The 17,054-nt window shown below is 36.6% G+C and overlaps 3 protein-coding genes across 4 annotated transcripts; 2 read left to right on the top strand and 1 right to left on the bottom strand.

Moving 5' to 3' along the window:
* Positions 1 to 498: 498 nt before the first annotated feature.
* Positions 499 to 4,808, top strand: LOC116004511 (probable serine/threonine-protein kinase PIX7). Its single transcript, XM_031244588.1, has 6 exons — positions 499 to 748; positions 1,656 to 1,990; positions 2,080 to 2,215; positions 2,414 to 2,550; positions 2,927 to 3,050; positions 4,031 to 4,808. Exons 1-6 carry the CDS (start codon positions 547 to 549, stop codon positions 4,546 to 4,548), a joined length of 1,452 nt encoding a protein of 483 aa, XP_031100448.1. The 5' UTR covers positions 499 to 546; the 3' UTR covers positions 4,549 to 4,808.
* Positions 4,809 to 7,406: 2,598 nt separating this feature from the next.
* LOC116004512 (single-stranded DNA-binding protein WHY1, chloroplastic-like) lies at positions 7,407 to 10,640 on the top strand. Of its 2 annotated transcripts, none has more exons than XM_031244590.1 (7): positions 7,407 to 7,737; positions 8,683 to 8,780; positions 8,870 to 8,962; positions 9,145 to 9,239; positions 9,528 to 9,601; positions 9,703 to 9,791; positions 10,345 to 10,640. In XM_031244590.1, exons 1-7 carry the CDS (start codon positions 7,470 to 7,472, stop codon positions 10,465 to 10,467), a joined length of 840 nt encoding a protein of 279 aa, XP_031100450.1. In that variant the 5' UTR covers positions 7,407 to 7,469; the 3' UTR covers positions 10,468 to 10,640. The 2 variants fall into 2 exon arrangements, with proteins under 2 accessions (XP_031100450.1, XP_031100449.1); XM_031244589.1 differs by having other exon boundaries at positions 8,680 to 8,780.
* An 81-nt stretch (positions 10,641 to 10,721) lies between these two features.
* LOC116004510 (probable LRR receptor-like serine/threonine-protein kinase At1g14390) lies at positions 10,722 to 14,968 on the bottom strand. The gene is made up of 7 exons (XM_031244587.1): positions 13,598 to 14,968; positions 12,965 to 13,098; positions 12,335 to 12,575; positions 11,775 to 11,959; positions 11,644 to 11,687; positions 11,459 to 11,570; positions 10,722 to 11,239 (listed from the first exon to the last, which is right to left on the bottom strand). The coding sequence occupies exons 1-7, from the start codon at positions 14,784 to 14,786 to the stop codon at positions 10,928 to 10,930; spliced, it is 2,217 nt and encodes a 738-aa protein (XP_031100447.1). The 5' UTR covers positions 14,787 to 14,968; the 3' UTR covers positions 10,722 to 10,927.
* Between the last annotated feature and the right edge of the window lie 2,086 nt (positions 14,969 to 17,054).

Here is a 17,054-nt window from a genome sequence, read left to right as displayed (position 1 = left end):
TTTTTTTTTTTTTTTTTTTTTTTTTTTTTTTTTAATTTGTATGTTTTGGGTGGGGAGCTTTAGAACTGGTCAGCATATTTGAGTCTTTTGTTGAGATTTCATTTCAATTATCTTTGGGGGAAGCAGACATTTTCTTTCTGGGGGGCACTTTTGAAGTGGGGGATACCAGCTTTGCCTTGGGCACTGTTTGTATGATGTGTTGTGTTCTCTTTCTTTTTCTCTTCTCTTCTCTTCAGAGGTTGGAAGGTCAATCAAGGCTCCACGGGGGCACGTGATCTGAATCCACCCAGGCTTCGAATGCCATTTTTCCTTGGTTTCCAGGACTGGGTCTGAGCTATTTCTCACAAAGAAGTGAGCTTTTTGTTTGGGAGAGAGTGATAGGAGGGTTTTCTGAAGTGGGTTGTTCAGCTTTTGACCTGATTTTGGAGGACTAGTTGAAATTTTTTTGGGTTTTTGGGGTTTTGGGTTGAGGAATTGGGGTTGGTGGATGGGGGGTGGGGTTTGGGTTTTTAGAGGATTTTGATGATATTTTAGGGTTTGTGAAATATGGGGTTAGGGGGTGATGATTCAAAGGTGGGGAAGGTGAAGGGTTTGGATGTGGAGAAATCAAAGAGGAGTAACAAAGAGGTTTTAGGGTCTGGGGAGTTGAGAGGGAGTTGGGTTAAGTTGAGGTTCATTACTTGTTGTATTTCTTCAAGTTCAAGATCTAAGGTTGATACCTCTATCAGTGGCATCAGTACTCACTGTGGTATATACTTTCATGCCTTGTTATTTATTTTTATGATTGATTAATTGTTCTTTGTTTATGACAGAGAATGACTTTTTGTCCTTTAGTGTTTGTTTCAGTCTTATCTTGGAGCTTATGCTTTGTTGTTTCCTAATTTATTTAGCATAAAACTGTCTGCTATTCTGGTTTTGAGTTTTGAAGTGTTATGCCCATTTTGTTCTGTTGGTTGTTTTTCAATTTGGTCAATTTCTTGATAAGTAGAGATGAAAAACTGAATCTGCTGACATGGAAATGGATTGTTGTTTGGAAATATAGAACGAAAAACGTCACAAACTCTTATCTATCCCAAACACCTTTTAGTATGGTGCCAATCAGCTCGAAACTGAGGTCTTAACTCTTGAGTTCAATTCCCTTTATCCTCGGATACAAACTGAAAGATTTCAAGCTGTTGTTTGATACCAGTTTCTGAAATGTTCTATTTTACTTTTGCTTTATTTCAGGCTTCGATTTGTTGCCTTCCTTATTTCTTTATAAGTTTGAGTTTAGGAGACAATGATTTGTGATTTTATTTAGGGGTTCGTTCCGTTAAGAAATATCTCAATCTGTGATGAAATAGAAGTGTTTAAGACCAGATTTTTTTGGTGTTGGGATCCATTTGTTTTCAAATGTTGTCTATGACTCTTTTTGTCCGAGGGACATGGAAAGTGTCTTAATACCAAAGTTATATTGCATGACCTAATCGGCCATTTGGCTTCGTAATGTTATGTGTTGTGTATTGGGTTTTGTCTGTATTTAATTGCCTGACGTATTGTTATTTGGTAACCTAAAATGGTCGGGAAAAATTTCTGGATCTATAAGTGCTTCTCGGGACTAAACTAGACTAGATTTGTCGTTTCCTGCTAACTGTTGTGTAATTTTGTTTTAACAGAAAGTAAATGCACAAATGATACGAGTATAGACCAGCCCGCTGCTCCGGTAATTTCTTCGACTGCTACCAGCATTGCGGAAAGCAATTCGTCTACCTCCAAACTCGAAGAGGAACTTAAAATCTCATCTCGGCTTCGGAAGTTCACGTTTAATGACCTGAAGTTGGCAACGAGAAATTTTAGACCCGAATCGCTTCTTGGCGAAGGAGGTTTTGGCTGCGTGTTCAAGGGGTGGATCGAAGAGAACGGCACAGCGCCAGTCAAACCGGGGACGGGACTTACTGTAGCTGTGAAAACTCTGAATCACGATGGGCTTCAGGGTCACAAAGAGTGGCTGGTTCGGTGCCTTCTTATTTTTCTCTTTTATCGTCCATATCCGTTCTCCTTGTGTTCGGGTTTCTCACGCTTAATTGGTTCGTTTCGCAGGCCGAAGTGAATTTTCTCGGTGACCTCGTTCATCCTAATTTGGTGAAACTGGTCGGTTACTGTATCGAAGATGATCAGAGGCTTTTGGTTTATGAATTCATGCCCCGAGGAAGCTTGGAAAACCACCTATTTAGGAGTGAGTAGCTATGGTTGAACTAATATTGCTTTGCTTTTCAAAATTTAGAAAATTTGGAAATATTTTCAAAATCATTTCTCGTTTGACTAACCAATTACAAGTTTAACACTGGACAACAGCTATAAAGTTCACGTGCTTATCTACGAAGCTGATATAGTATACTTCTGCATTTCTGATAATATGGAGTTTTACGTGTAGGGTCTCTGCCTCTTCCTTGGTCTGTTAGAATGAAAATTGCTCTCGGTGCTGCTAAAGGGCTTGCTTTTCTTCACGAGGAAGCACAAAGACCAGTCATATACCGTGATTTCAAAACATCCAACATCCTATTAGATGCTGTATGTGATATACAGTTTTTAAATCTTTATATGTGTGTGTATATATATATATATATATATATATATATATATATATATATATATATATATATATAGGGTCTGGTTCCCGTGCGGACAGGGCTTCTTGTGCGGTCATGCACCATAGCTATGCATAAATGCACCACAAACTGTTCGGAAATGCACCATTAGGTGTGGTGCATTTTTGTGGTGTGTGGTGCATTTCCAAACATTGTGTGGTGCATTTATGCATACCTAATAATCCGCACGGCCGCATGGGAAGCCATGTCTGCATTTGAACCAGTATATATATACACACACAATATGGAAAGTTCATTGTGACATTATAATGATGCCTTGTTATAACGAATCCTTCCAGGATTACAATGCCAAACTTTCTGATTTTGGACTTGCCAAAGACGGTCCAGAGGGCGATAAGACACATGTCTCTACTCGTGTCATGGGAACCTACGGTTATGCAGCACCAGAGTATGTGATGACAGGTAAGTCATCTATCTGCGGTGAAAAGCAAAACAAGTGTATATATTTATTTTCACTTTTGATACTGATTTATGACAATTGATTTTTAATAATTATCACTTTACCGTACTTACAACCTTGTGCATAAAACAAACATTGAAAATATGGCCCATTGCTAACCAATTAAAAGACGCAAAAGCAAATAACAAATGAACATGTCAAAATCAGGTTTGATTGGAGACAAGGTAATGAAACTAATATTTGATTCTATTACGTAAGGGTATTGGAATCATCTTTAAAATATTCTAGTTGAACTATGGGGGCATTTGGTTCAAATATGAAAATCCGATCTGAATCAAATACTTAGTAATCGGAATAAGTTTTAGTAAAAAAAATGTCATTGAAAGGGGTCTTTCGTTTCCATTCCCGAGCTTTAAAAAACACCTAACAAACACCAAGAATGGGGTGCTTTCTGATTCCCATGCTCAAAGCCCCGGGCCAAACACCTTCTATGTATACATGCCCCAACACTTGCATTATACAACTATCTGACTGCCATTGTTTTAGATTCTACTTATTAATCCAACAATGAAATTGGAACTGAGGCATTTAGCACATAGGACTTATGAACACGTAAATTCCATACCTGATAACATTTCTGCCTTGTGCTAGTCGCATTAGATTTTTGGTGTTGCATTATTTTTCTATATTCTTGATTTTTATTTAATTTGATGTCGGACATCAATCGTGATTTGACTCTGTTTTGCAAAAATTATACATCAACTAAGAATCTGGTCTTGGTGTAAAGAATTGTTCATAGTTTTCATGCACCGTTTATTTGCCCCCTAGCCAATAAATATTAAATCTTTGGTAAATTTAGACGGAGAAGTACATCTTACCGGTGTGAAGTATTGGATAATGTTAGCATCTACTAATTGTAGCTTTATCAAGTTGCTAATTGAATTTCCCCCTTTTTTTGTTTTGTTTTGTTTTTGCTTCTCAGGACATTTGACATCGAAGAGTGATGTCTACAGTTTTGGTGTAGTTCTTCTTGAAATGATTACGGGTAGACGATCAATGGACAAGAACCGGCCTAACGGGGAACATAACCTAGTGGAATGGGCACGGCCACATCTGTGCGAAAAAAGGAGGTTTTACCGGTTGATAGATCCCCGGCTCGAGGGTCATTTTTCCATAAAAGGCGCCCAGAAAGCTGCACAATTGGCTGCTCGGTGCCTTAGTCGGGACCCAAAAGCTAGACCGATGATGAGCGAAGTCGTTGAAGCCTTGAAGCCTTTGCCGAATCTGAAAGACATGGCGAGCTCGTCCTACTATTTCCAGACCATGCAAGCCGATCGGATCGCGTCCAGCCCGAACACTAAAAACGGCGTTAGATCGCAGGGTGCGTTCTCGAAGAACGGACAGCAAAACCCGAGGAGCCTTTCGATACCGAATGGTTCTCATGCTTCGCCGTATCGTCAGTTTTCCCAGAATTCACCAAAACCAAATGGTAAAGCATAGAATTGTGAGGAGTGAAGCCATTACCCACCCTTTTCTCCCATTCTTTTTCTCTCTCCCTTGAGATTATGGAAATATATTTTGTTGGCTCATTGTCCATGGATAACTAACAAAGGAAAAAAAGAACAGGTTATATTAAGTTACTGTTAGTTTGAGAGTGGTAAAGCCCCTCTGGAAAAAAAAAAAAAGAATGTAATTTAAACAGAGCTGATGTGATGTGATGTCCATGGAGTAAATATTTCATTTCATTGTGTTTATACATCTGTTCTCTCTCTCTCTCTCTCACTCACACACACACACAGAATCTTCTTCATTGCAATTTGCAAGCAATTTTTTTTTCTTTTGGTGGGAAAATTCATTTGCTAGTTAAATTGAAGCATGTGTTCCATCTCAATTAAAATTCTAAGTTAAAATTCTAAGTTGATAGTTGAATTGTACATTTATAATTATATATTATATGCTCAACACGTCTCCTCATGTGTATGAGTTTAACTTGATAATGCTGAGGTGGATAATTCCCTTTAGACTTTTATGAGTTCATCTTATCAAATTGGGATTAACAATCACCTATAAATTAGACTCCAAATTGTTGTCTTCGGTCAGTCGTGACTTTAAGTTAGATGAACAACTATTATGCTAAGTTGTCTTATTATTGCCTACATGGACTTCTAAAATGAGTTTTGATTAATACTTACTACTTGGACTATTAGAATGAGTTTAGCTAAAATAGTATTATCAACAACGATACAATTATATTATTATTATAATAAAAAATAAAGTAATACACAACTAATGTTAAGATATTGTAAAGTTTTTTAATGTGTGTATTTTTTTAGTAAATTGTGATACTTTATAATTTTTTCTTCTCACATCATATTTATTGTGTTAAATTTAAGGTTCTCATACGGATCCGTGAGGCAGGTCGGGTTAGATCAATGTAAAAAATGTAATATTAATTATGAATAAAGTGTTCTTTACTTATAAGAGAAAATGTAATATTTTTGAGGACAAATGTAATACTTTTACATTTTGATTTATTTGTTTATAATAACTATCTAAATGTCAACGATATTTTATTAATTAAACATAATTAATTCAAATGTATTTTATAATCCATATTCCATTATATATCTTATCACCTCATGGGAGAGTTTAGGTAAGAATATACTTCCAAGTAAAAAGTGAGATCGATAAGATTCACTAATTGGATAGATTAACAGTTGAAAGTTGTTGAAAAATATGAAAAAAAAAAAAGAAGAAAAAGACGAGGTTAGTTTTATAAACATTACGAATTTAAAAGTTAGTAATAATTATAAAATTGATTCTAATTTTTTTTTTTTACTAAAACCCTCAACTGTACTATTGATAAATCATGATATGTGACTGAGATCAGTACTCACTTTTTATAATATGTAATATTAAACTATAATTTTTATATTGAAAATACTTATGAGGAGAGAGAGATTGACGCAATTATATGAGGTGATATTACAAAACTTAGTGCTAAATTGAGTGGAGTCTGACTCTGCCATGAATGTGATTTTTGTTATCTGTTCCAATTAATGGTTAGTGGCCAGTAAATTGCCTTAGCTTCTTCATTCTCACCGTTTTATGTGGCAAGAAATTGTGTGGGAATAGCCTTTTTTTTATTGGTTTTGAAAATATTCTATTTTTGAAACTGTTAAAACTCATTTTAAAAATATTTCTATGAAGTTTTCAAATTAATCATGTTGAGTGGTTTTTCTCTTGTAAAATTAAAGTCATTCAATTTGACTTAGGCGGAGAATAATGCAAGTTGAGTGTGTTCTTTTCTTCTATTGATATTTGGGAAAAGGATCAAATAAACTCAAAAGTGTAAATGAGCTCTCAAATATTCAAAAGTTCAATTAAACACACAAAATTGTCATTATGGTGCATTTAAACCCATATGACCAGTTGGGAAGACGAACAGTTGGAGAAGACGACTGTTGGTTGGGGATGAACATTCCAGTCGCAGGCTGCCGAAATGTTGGCCGGAAAAATTATGACCGGCTATTCACCTGGAACAACCGGTCATATGGGTTTAAATGCATCAAAATAATAAGTTCGTGTGTTTAATTCAACTTTTTGAATAAAAAATGAGAGTAAAAATAAAATACATACAGTATTTTCCTTACAAAAAATTATTATTAATGAAAAATAAACCAAAGCCCATATTTCATCTTCAGACAATCAGACAGACATTTCAATATTTTTCACAATTTCACTCCTTCAAAATTTTGTATTTTTCATCCCTAGTTTATAAGATAAATTATAAAATTTATTCCTATATATTGGTCTTGCTCATTTTCAATCTTTATACCAAGATTCACTGTACATTATAGATCCTGATGCATTAGTATATATTTTATGCTGTGAGTTTTTGTATCTTATATTATGAAATTTTATACTCTTAAGAGTATGAATTTTGTACTTAAAATAAATTAGTAAGTGTGTCTTATGTTATGAATTTTATTGTCTTGTGTTGTGAAATGCTGCCTATGAACACAAATTATCTATCTAAATCTGATTTAAAAAATAAGTAATATAATTTGTGTATCAGTGTCATACTATTACGTGTACCATGGTCCATGATATAAAAGTTTTATTACATGAATTTCTAAATTTTATTCCCTAAATTTTGCTGACTGATGTGACGGACACCGATAAATTACTTTTTTTTTTCTTTTTTTTTCTTTTTTTTTTATGTAGGTCTCAAATATCTACATCAAGATTTTTGTGTAAGAGTAAAATTTGAGAGTAAAAAATGAGAGTATATATAGTATTTTTATGATATAAATTGGCCAATCAGACAGACATTTCACATTTTCACTCATTTCCATCATTCATTTTAAACGTTCGCAGTTAACACCAAAAGTTGCTGAAAGCTTCCTGCGAAAAACCCCATGGGAACAATGTTAAACCCTTGTCTCTCTTCTTCATCTTCAACCAGAGGGCTTCACACCCAAACCCCACTATTCTCTCACCCTTTCCAAACCCCGTCTTCTCGCTCTTCCCTTTCCACTCTCTTCAAATCCTCTTCTCTCCCCGCCCAAAAGCCCCTGCAATGGAGAAAGCTTTCATTGGAATGCCGCCATTCCGACTACTTTGAACCTCACCAGCAACAAAATCAATGGGCTTCCCCCAATAACTCATCCCTTTCTTCACAGCCTGGTATCCACAGTAATTTTAAGTTCTACTTCTTTTTTATTTTATTTTTATTTTTTTTTATAATTGTTTAAAATTTTATTGGTACTCCATACTCCATAGGTTTATAGTTAATAAGTAAATTCATTGAGCCGAACTGCTAAACTGATACATTATCCATAGTTTTAGTAAGCTGAGGATTTTGGAAGCTTGTGGGTTGATATTTTAGGTTAAATTCAATATATGCATGTTTGCTAAGGCTCTGTTTGGTAAATAATGTTAGCTGATTGGGTTAGAGGGTATGACTAGTTGATATCATTAGCTTATTGTAGAAAAGTGTTTGGTAAATTAATTCTTAGCTAATATTTGATTGGTATAATTTCTTTTTCAAAAAGCTAATTGAAAAAGTTGTTTTGAGCAGCTTTTTGAATTTTAGCATTTTGGAGTTACAAAAAGCTGATTAACCAAACACTTATATTGATTTTTAACCAAGTCAAACAGCTAATAGTGGTCAAATACGCTAAAATTGGTTGATAAGCTAACTATTTTACCAAACAAGGCCTAAATGTTCTGCATATTTTTTATTCTCCAGCACTAAAACTGATAATTTCAGAATTTATTATGTGACCACCAATGGGAGCAAAATTGAGGGCATAAGAAAGGCCCTCTTTATGTCTTCAATTGATGCTTTATTGTAGTGATAAGCAAATTTGAGGTTAATCAATTAGGGTATATGATCAAGCACCTCCAGGCTCCAGTGAAATTCATGTTGAGCCGTTGAGGGAATTGTGGATGAATTTTTAACTTCTTGTTGTTCCTCTTTGCAACAATGACTTGGGTTGTGGCTTTATATTATTTTTCCAAACAAGAAAAAGAAATGCAAGAAGTTTATGCTTTACTTGTTTGAGCAATTCCTTGAGGGCCTTTATTTCATTTTACACTTAACAATCCTTTATGCGATTTGCGAAGCAGGAACATTGCCACCTAAGGTTTTTATTGGATACTCAATCTATAAAGGGAAGGCTGCGCTCACAGTGGTTCCTTGTGCTCCAGAGTTCTCACCCTTAGATGTATGCTTTCCAGCTCTACTCTTGTAGTTGAAATTTGCATCATATCATGGTGATTCAATAATTTCTTCAGTTTCTTTGATGGATAACAGTCGGGGGCATTCAAACTATCGAAAGAGGGTTTTGTGTTACTTCAGTTTGCTCCTGCTGCTGGTGTTCGTCAGTATGATTGGGGTCGAAAGCAGGTGATCACCGCTCAATATCTATTATTGCTTAGCTCATGAGGTAGCCATTGGTCTATGTACCAGAAACAGCTGTGGTACAAATTTTAGGAGAAATAGTCTAAGTGTGTTATTAAGTTGGACAACAGATTTACTATCTATGGCTTGATTTGCAATTAAGTTTATTTTGCTTTATATGTCTTCAGGTATTCTCATTGTCAGTTACTGAATTGGGATCTTTGATTAGCCTTGGGGCTAAAGACTCATGCGAATTCTTTCATGATCCTAACAAAGGAAAAAGGTACGGAAAACATATATACCTAATGGTCACAAGGCATAGTATACTCCAGGGTGTCCCCTCTCAGTAATCACTTATTGTCCATTTCATCAAATTGTTGGCTGATTGTGGAAATAGAAGAATATGCCAAGTGCATAAAAGTTCCTGCCTTGTAATTGCTATGCAACTAAATATGCAAGTTAGTGATTTATGCATAGTGGAAGGATCAAAGTTTTTATTTTTATTAATTTTTCTCTCTCTCTCAATTTTTCTATCGAATATACAAATGTTTCAATATATGGTTGTTTGCAGTGATGAAGGAAAAGTCAAGAAGGTGTTGAAGATAGAACCCCTACCTGATGGATCTGGCCACTTCTTTAATCTCAGTAATCCTAACTTCTCCAAAACCTATGGTTGTATAAATTATATTGCTCTTGCTTAGAATCTGAAATGGTTTTGTTTCTCCTGCAATGTCGATGAATTGAAGGTGTGCAAAACAGGCTTCTAAATATTGACGAGAACATCTACATACCTGTTGCAAAGGCTGAATTTGCTGTTCTTGTCTCTGCTTTCAATGTAAGATATATCTTATACTGCTCTTTCGTACTCTTTTTTGGGGTGACGAGGGAAACCCACAACCACTACCCGAGGGTGTGCACTGAGTAAACCCCACCTTGTGACCCTAGTCGATAAAGGACCACAAAGGCACAAGGAAGTAAACCTGCCTAGGTTGCCCATAGCTGACCGGCTCAAAACAAGAAGGCTGGGATTCGAACAAGTTTGTATCCTTAGCCATCTTGGCCGGGGTTACCCCTGCTCTTTCTTTCTCTTGTTGGCAGGATTGGGGTGGGGGGTTCGGCTAGTTATTAGGATCTAGTGTTGAATTTTGTGTCATGTGTGAATTGTGATCCTCGGAAATGACCTCTCTGAAAGAAGGGTAGTGCTGGAATCATTTTCCTTCCCAAGATATGCGCGATGCAGCCTCTTTCTGTATTGGTGCTGATCTTTATTTGATTATTATCGGGAATTCTTCTCTGCCTTTTAGTGCCATTTGCTCTGCTTTAATATGTCTACCGCTTATTTCTCCGGGCATGGCTACTTACACATACTTTTGTGTGTTCTTCTGCAGTTTGTGTTGCCATACCTCTTAGGTTGGCACACCTTTGTAAGTTCCTTTGGTCCTGAAGATGCAAACTATGCAAACAACGCTACTAATCCCAGATCAGGTGCTGATTTTGAATGGCGAAGGTAGTTCTTTTAACTGCTAAACTGTGACTTGTGAGGTAGCTGGTGATGAACACAACTTCTATCTGTATTTACCTTTAATCCTATTACTTAGTTCGGTGAAATATTTTGGGAATGTGGCACAATTTTTGAATCTTGTTTGGTAAATGGCCTTTGGTGCTAAAACATTCAAAATAGTAATATTCACCGCCTTTAAATAATTATACTGATTGCCATATTCTTTGAGCTGAATGTTTATCTATTGTTTATAAGAGAAGAAAATAGAACCATATTTGTAGTAGCAACTGAAATAATTATTACAGTACATCATATCCTATCAACTTAAACACAAATCATTTTCAGTCTGAAGCATATCATTTTGTGGGGCTGCATTTCAACACACTTATTCAGCTAGCTACTGAACTTTTGATACAAAGAACTCATGCACAGTCACAACACACTTAGCAGAATATAATGTTTGCAAAATACTAAGACTTAGTACCAACATTCCCACTAAGCTTAAGGTTTCCACTTAGCTTCCCACTAAGGTTTCCACTGAGCCTCCCACTGAGCTTCCCACTGAGGTTTCCACTGTTACCCCATCCTTCTTGAACCTGAATTGAGTATTGCAGGTGCCATAGAACATCCTCGATCGAGGGGCGCATGCTTGGCTCTACGCAGAGGCAGTTTAGCGCGATCTGGACAGTTGTTTTAAGTGATTCATACGCAAATGTTGCTCGGATACAAGGGTCTGTTAGGTCGCGTAGCTTTCCCGGTGATTCTGCTAAGCAAGTCTCTATCTGTTATTATGACACCAAAAAAAAGCCTTTTTAGCTTCCTTTCATGCTTTTCTTTGGTGGGTAGGAGTTGTTGGGCAGAAGCCGGTGAAGGGTGTAGGGGGATTGTTGGGCAGAGGCCGGTAAAGGGCCAAGTCCAGCACCCTATCCCTCGAAAATGTGATGGCTTTATAAGAAAATAAAGCCCTAATAGGGGTCGAATCTAGTTAGCCATATGTGTACCTGGAGTTTAAGGTCTTCTGCTTCTGCTTGAGAAGTGATTGGTCTACCAATAACTATTTCAATCAAAATGACTCCTAGCTGATAAATATCATCTTGTTCTCCACTCTTTGCACTGAATTTGCAGTTTTGATGAGTAAATAATATCTCAAGAAATTTAAAGAAAAAAGGCAGAGTTGCAGAAGTACCTGATATGATGATCTTGAGCATGGAGAGGACTATCAGAAACAATCTGTGAATGTCAAAAAAAGAATCAAATTTTTAGGGCTAAGACTAAATTTGTCTCTTCCAATGTACTAATTTGTTTAAGGATGAGTACCTTGGATGGCAAAGATATGTTATAGTTGGTAATTCTAGCAGTGAGTGTCTCATCTAACAACACATTCTCAAGTTTTAAGGTGTTCCCAGTAACCCCTCCTGTGTGCAAATACTGGATTCCCTTTGCAATCCCCATTGCCATCCCCATTCTCTGAGGCCATTTCAGCACATCCCTTTTTCTCCAATCTATCTCCCAAAAAAAAGAAAAAGTTGAGCATATAATATATAAACATAAATGTACAATCCAATTATCACTATCAACTTAGGCGTTGAGATGGAGCACATGCTTCCATCTGGTGTCAGAACCAATCCCATGTCAAATGTCATGGATTCGAATTTCTGCGTCACCCGATAAAAAGATACTATGGTTCACGTGTTGCATGGAGCCTGCCAAAAGTAACTGGCTCACACACGTGAGGGGATACATAAATAATGTGCCCGTCAAAGGTAATTGACTTGCACACGTGAGAGGATGTGTTGAGAATATATATACATAAATACGCAATCTAACTATCAGGTCAGGCGTTCAGTTGAGATGGAACAGATGGTTCATTATTTTACCCGTGAGATGGTCCTTGAGTGATCCAGTGGCAATATTTTCAAGCACAATAAATACAGTGGTAGGTGTGGTGTTGTCTTGATATGTAGCAATGCAGTGTCCAAGAACACTCATCAAATGCCTATGCCTCAGCTTTGAGATTGTCTCCATGTGTTGCTGCAGAATTTGATTGGAATGCTTCTGCTTTAACTTCTGACAGTTGACTAGGACCACACTCCCATCTCTAAGCTTTCCTCTATACAGCTGCACATAAACACCCCAACTACTTCAAACAGCCCCAAATTTATGGCAACAATGTCCCCACCCCCACATATGACACTAAAGAAAAATGTATGAATTGAAAGGCATTGTGGTACAATCCAAACACTGTAACCTTGCTTAATCACATGGTTGAAAAAATCGCTAGGCGCTCCTCGGGTGCCTGGGAAGCACTTAGGCGGCGAAGTCTGCGCCTAGAAGACCTAGTCGGCGCCTAGGAGGTTTAGTCGGCGCTTAAGCGGTCTAGTCAGTTGCCTAGCTGGCCGGCCGTCTAGACCACCGATTATGATGATATGCTAGGTGGCCAGCTAGTGTTTAGGCGATGTTTTTGCAACATTGCTTAATCATCTGATTAAATAAAGAAATGAAAGTACCTGACCCTGTGATCCTTCTCCAACTAGGTTTGATGGATCAAACTGGCTGGTTGCATCCTCCATTTCCTCCAGTGTGAACACATTGTATGGTGGCAGTCCTAATGATACCATCCTCATTGGCCTTCTGCCATGCCCTGCTCAGTTCAAATTTACAAAAATGCATTGCTACACAACATCTTGATCAAACCATATGTATGTAATGAGTGTGAATGTTAATTAGTTGCACTGGAAGTGTTGGGCAGAGGCCGGTGAAGGGCTAAGTCCAACACCCTGCCTCTCGAAGATGTTGTTGGCAGTATAAGAAAATAAAATTGTGCCTAGTGTAAGCGCTACTGTTAACAAATGGTATCAAAGCTTAAAAATTGTGCAGTTAACGCTGGCAAGTGCCAAATCCAGCACCAAATGGCTACGGGACTGTTGGGCGCAGGCTGATGAAGGGCCAAGTGCATCACCCTACCTCTCGAAAATATAGTTGGCAGTATAAGGAAGCGCAACTGCACAGTGCCAAGCCTAGCACCAAATGGCTAGGGGACTGTTTGGCGGAGGCCCATGAAGGGCCAAGTCCAGTACACTGCCTCTTGAAAAATGTGGTTAGCGCTACAAGAAAGCGTTTGATCCTAACAAAAAGATTACCTCCATCAGTCATTTGTGTGTGCCTGGAGAGATTCTTGTCAAAAACAAAACTCTCACACCTATACTTCTCATCTCTTCTCCTTGACACTTTCCTGTAAATCACTAAAACCAACAACCCAATGCCACCAACAACTGCCACAATGCCCCCAATCACACCAAGAACTATCCCAAGCTTGATAGTAGACTCTTCCTCCTTGCCCTTCCTAGCCCTTGGATTTGGATTCACAGCTAGTGCCTGCTTAGCACAGAATGAATGCTGGTGCTGATACTTTGAGCCTGTATTAGCCAGACAATTCCACAGACTAATAACGGTCCGATTCCTCGAATTTGATCCTAATAGGCAAACTGGCAGCTTCCCTATTAGAAGATTGTTGGAAATGTCCACAAAGCTGAGACCTTTACTGCAAGAAACACTAGGTTGAAGTGCTCCACTTAACTGGTTTCTAGCAAGATTGATATACTCCAAGGATGGCAATGAAAATAAAAAGGAAGGGATTGGACCCACAAATTTGTTGGAAGAGAGATCCAAAGTTGTCAAAAGATTGAGCTTTCTGAGCTCCTGAGGAACTTGGGATCTCAGGGAATTGTTGGCTAGGACAAGCTTAACAATGCTGTTTCCCAAGGAAGGGAAACTTGGTCCTAGGTTGTTGCCACTCAAATCAACCACTTTTAGCCCTGATAGCCCCTTCAGATCCGGGATTCTCCCATTGAATAAGTTTTGACTCAAATCCAGGCTTTTCAGGTTCCTGAACTTGGCTATGGATTGGGGAATGCTGCCCTGGATTCGGTTCGAGCTGAGGTTCAACACCTCCAGCCCGCCAAACCGGGTGATCTTAGCCGGCAAAGAACCCCATAACCCGAGATTCACCAATGACAGTCTTGTCAAGCTTGAAAGCTTGGTGAGAAGTGTGAAAAATGAATCAAGAGAGAAATTCTGGGAAAGATGGGAGCCTTTGTTTCCAAGAATTGTGAGTTCTGTGATGTGATTCCCAGAACAAGTGATCACTAGAGAAGGGGTTTGTGGGAGAAAACAGAAATTTGTCCAGTTATTCCACCCTTGAAGAGGTTGGGGATATTCAAGAAGCTGCTGAACCTGGAATAGGATCCTCTTCTCTGAGGATAGCAATTGTGCAGAAGAAACTGGGATTAGCAGAACCAGGAACAGGGAACAAACCAAGAAATTTTTCATTTTTTTCTTGTTTTTGTGAGGAATGGAATCTCAAGTTCCCATCAATCTACTAGGCTGGAACAATATGGAACTTTTTCACTATATGGAGTGGTTTTTCAAGAAAAATAATGAATGGGCAATTATGGGGGAATATAAAGCTGAAAATTTTATAACTGAATGAGCCAAGAGAGTGAGAATTATTTTGTGGTATTGAGTGTCCCAAAATCCACTCATATATATATAAAGCTTTTAATGATTGGATTTTAAAATGGGATACAGAGGGGATGCATATGACGTACTGACATGCAAGCAATATTCTATTCCTTTGAATGAATGGCATAATTCCAATTTTTTTTTTCAATTATTATTTACCATTGTGTAATTTGTCTCTCATTTTAAATTTCATTCAATATGGTCACTCAATTAGTTATTGTGTTAAATATTTACTCCCTCTGTTGTAAATTGAGGAACCAGAGTCTTAGATTGACTATAGTTATAACTCGAGAGGCTAGATTTGCACTACAATAACAATTAAGGTACTCTACTGACGGAAGTTAAAAATGATGAATTAAATTATATAATGACCAATCTGGTTTAGGTTTGTGAAGAGCTCATTCATAGGAATTGGGAGGTTAGAATCAGGAATATTTTTTCAGGAACATAATGGAGTTGTTAATCGCATGACTAAAAGAGCTAGGCTTCATAATCGAAGCTTGAGACACTGGGCGAACCCTCCAGGTTCGGCTACCTCAATGATTTAGGGTGATAGGATTGGCCAGGTTCACTAACATGTGATGCTTGATATCGAGAGCTGAGTCTCCTTTAAGTCTTCCTTTCCCCTCCAATCCAGAATTGTATATATATAATGATAACAATGACAGTTTGCGACTTTGCGTCCTTAAGTTATTAGTGTATTCACTTTTAATTCTTAAGTTTTTCTAAAAGTAACAATATTAGTCTTTGAGTTGAGGATCGTGGTTTTATACTTGGGTTAAGACAGTGTGTTAAGTCTTTGAAGTGTGATTATCGATATATAGGAAAATGTTTTGTTTTTGTTTTTTGTTTTGTTTTTTTTTTTTTGGTTTTTGTTAAAATATGGTAATTGTACAATTTTAGTTAATGTCAAGTTAAAAGCTCCACTTTGAAGAAAAGTTAAGGACTAAAAGTGATTATACACTAAATGCTTTTGAGTATAATCACTTTTGGATTATTGTTCATCAACCATCACTATAATAAATGTGTTTGCTTATGAACTAAAGTGTAGTTTTCTTTTCTTTTTTTTTGAGAAAACTAAAGTGTAGTTGTTTTAATGAAATTTATGTCTGAAGTAAATGTTTAACAATCTATAAGAATTGTTAAATTGTCCATTTATAAAAATAAAAATTGTATCTGCATGTTATCAAATAGAGAAGGGTTTACCTAATGCACACGATTAGGACTAGTTATATGTTTTTCTCATCCCAAAAAAAATTGTATCAGATATAATCATTTACCTCATTCATAATTATTAGCTTGTAATATGTATCATTTACCTACAAACTTATTTCACTTTCAGACTTTAGAGTAATGACATTTTCACTTTTAATCATCAATTTTATTTGTTTTACTTTTATTTCTTGACATTTAAAAGCATTCTATTTTTAGTCCAAAATAACCTTACTTTGTGAAAATTTTGTCAAATCTTAATTTACTACGTTTAAAAAGTTTGATTTTGGACTTAAAGGGAAATGTTTGCATTGACAAGTTGAGGCTAAAAGTTGAATAAATCAAAATTGAAAATAAAATAAAAAAATAAATATATTAATATAATTTCAAAAAATTAAGAATAAAATAAACTTATGATACATAGATAGACGGATCGGATGTCATTATGAATTAATGAAAGGAGATCATATGAAATGATTAAAATATATTGAGAATCCATATCCATAATTAATAAAGACACATGGAATTCGAGGAATTGAACATTTGAATGTGCCCATGTGAGTGAAGGGTAACATTGGATCCGCAGGAAATTTTAAAATAAAAAACACAAAGAAAAAGGTATTCACTATTCTCCATGGCGGTGCGTTACGCCAAAGGCATATTAATTAAATTGGTAGTGGTAGGTTTGCGGCCATTGGTATGCATGGGTTTCTGTACTAGACCTTGTCATCTTGGTGTTAAAGTCAAAGTAATATCGAGTTCCCAACACTTTCATTTTTTTTAAAGTGTGTAATATTTGACGTTGACTATGTGTAATATATATATATATATATATATATATATATATATATATATATATATATA

The sequence above is a fragment of the Ipomoea triloba genome, chromosome 14 (genome assembly GCF_003576645.1).
Source record: "Ipomoea triloba cultivar NCNSP0323 chromosome 14, ASM357664v1".
In the NCBI taxonomy this organism is placed as follows: Eukaryota; Viridiplantae; Streptophyta; class Magnoliopsida; order Solanales; family Convolvulaceae; genus Ipomoea; species Ipomoea triloba.
Note: the sequence above shows the minus strand (reverse complement) of the source record. Positions and strands in the feature narration are given on the sequence as shown.

What these genes read in the sequence shown, in the direction of transcription:
- LOC116004511 (XM_031244588.1), top strand. Translation starts at nt 547, where the DNA reads ATGGGGTTAGGGGGTGATGATTCAAAGGTGGGGAAGGTGAAGGGTTTG. An exon ending in AGGGTCACAAAGAGTGGCTG is followed by an intron (nt 1,991 to 2,079) that starts GTTCGGTGCCTT and finishes TTCGTTTCGCAG; the next exon opens with GCCGAAGTGAATTTTCTCGG. An exon ending in CCAACATCCTATTAGATGCT is followed by an intron (nt 2,551 to 2,926) that starts GTATGTGATATA and finishes GAATCCTTCCAG; the next exon opens with GATTACAATGCCAAACTTTC.
- LOC116004512 (XM_031244589.1), top strand. Translation starts at nt 7,470, where the DNA reads ATGGGAACAATGTTAAACCCTTGTCTCTCTTCTTCATCTTCAACCAGA. An exon ending in ATGATTGGGGTCGAAAGCAG is followed by an intron (nt 8,963 to 9,144) that starts GTGATCACCGCT and finishes ATATGTCTTCAG; the next exon opens with GTATTCTCATTGTCAGTTAC. An exon ending in TTCTTGTCTCTGCTTTCAAT is followed by an intron (nt 9,792 to 10,344) that starts GTAAGATATATC and finishes GTTCTTCTGCAG; the next exon opens with TTTGTGTTGCCATACCTCTT.
- LOC116004510 (XM_031244587.1), bottom strand. Translation starts at nt 14,786, where the DNA reads ATGAAAAATTTCTTGGTTTGTTCCCTGTTCCTGGTTCTGCTAATCCCA. An exon ending in ACTCAAGGACCATCTCACGG is followed by an intron (nt 11,960 to 12,334) that starts GTAAAATAATGA and finishes TTTGGGAGATAG; the next exon opens with ATTGGAGAAAAAGGGATGTG. An exon ending in GCTCAAGATCATCATATCAG is followed by an intron (nt 11,571 to 11,643) that starts GTACTTCTGCAA and finishes CTGCAAATTCAG; the next exon opens with TGCAAAGAGTGGAGAACAAG.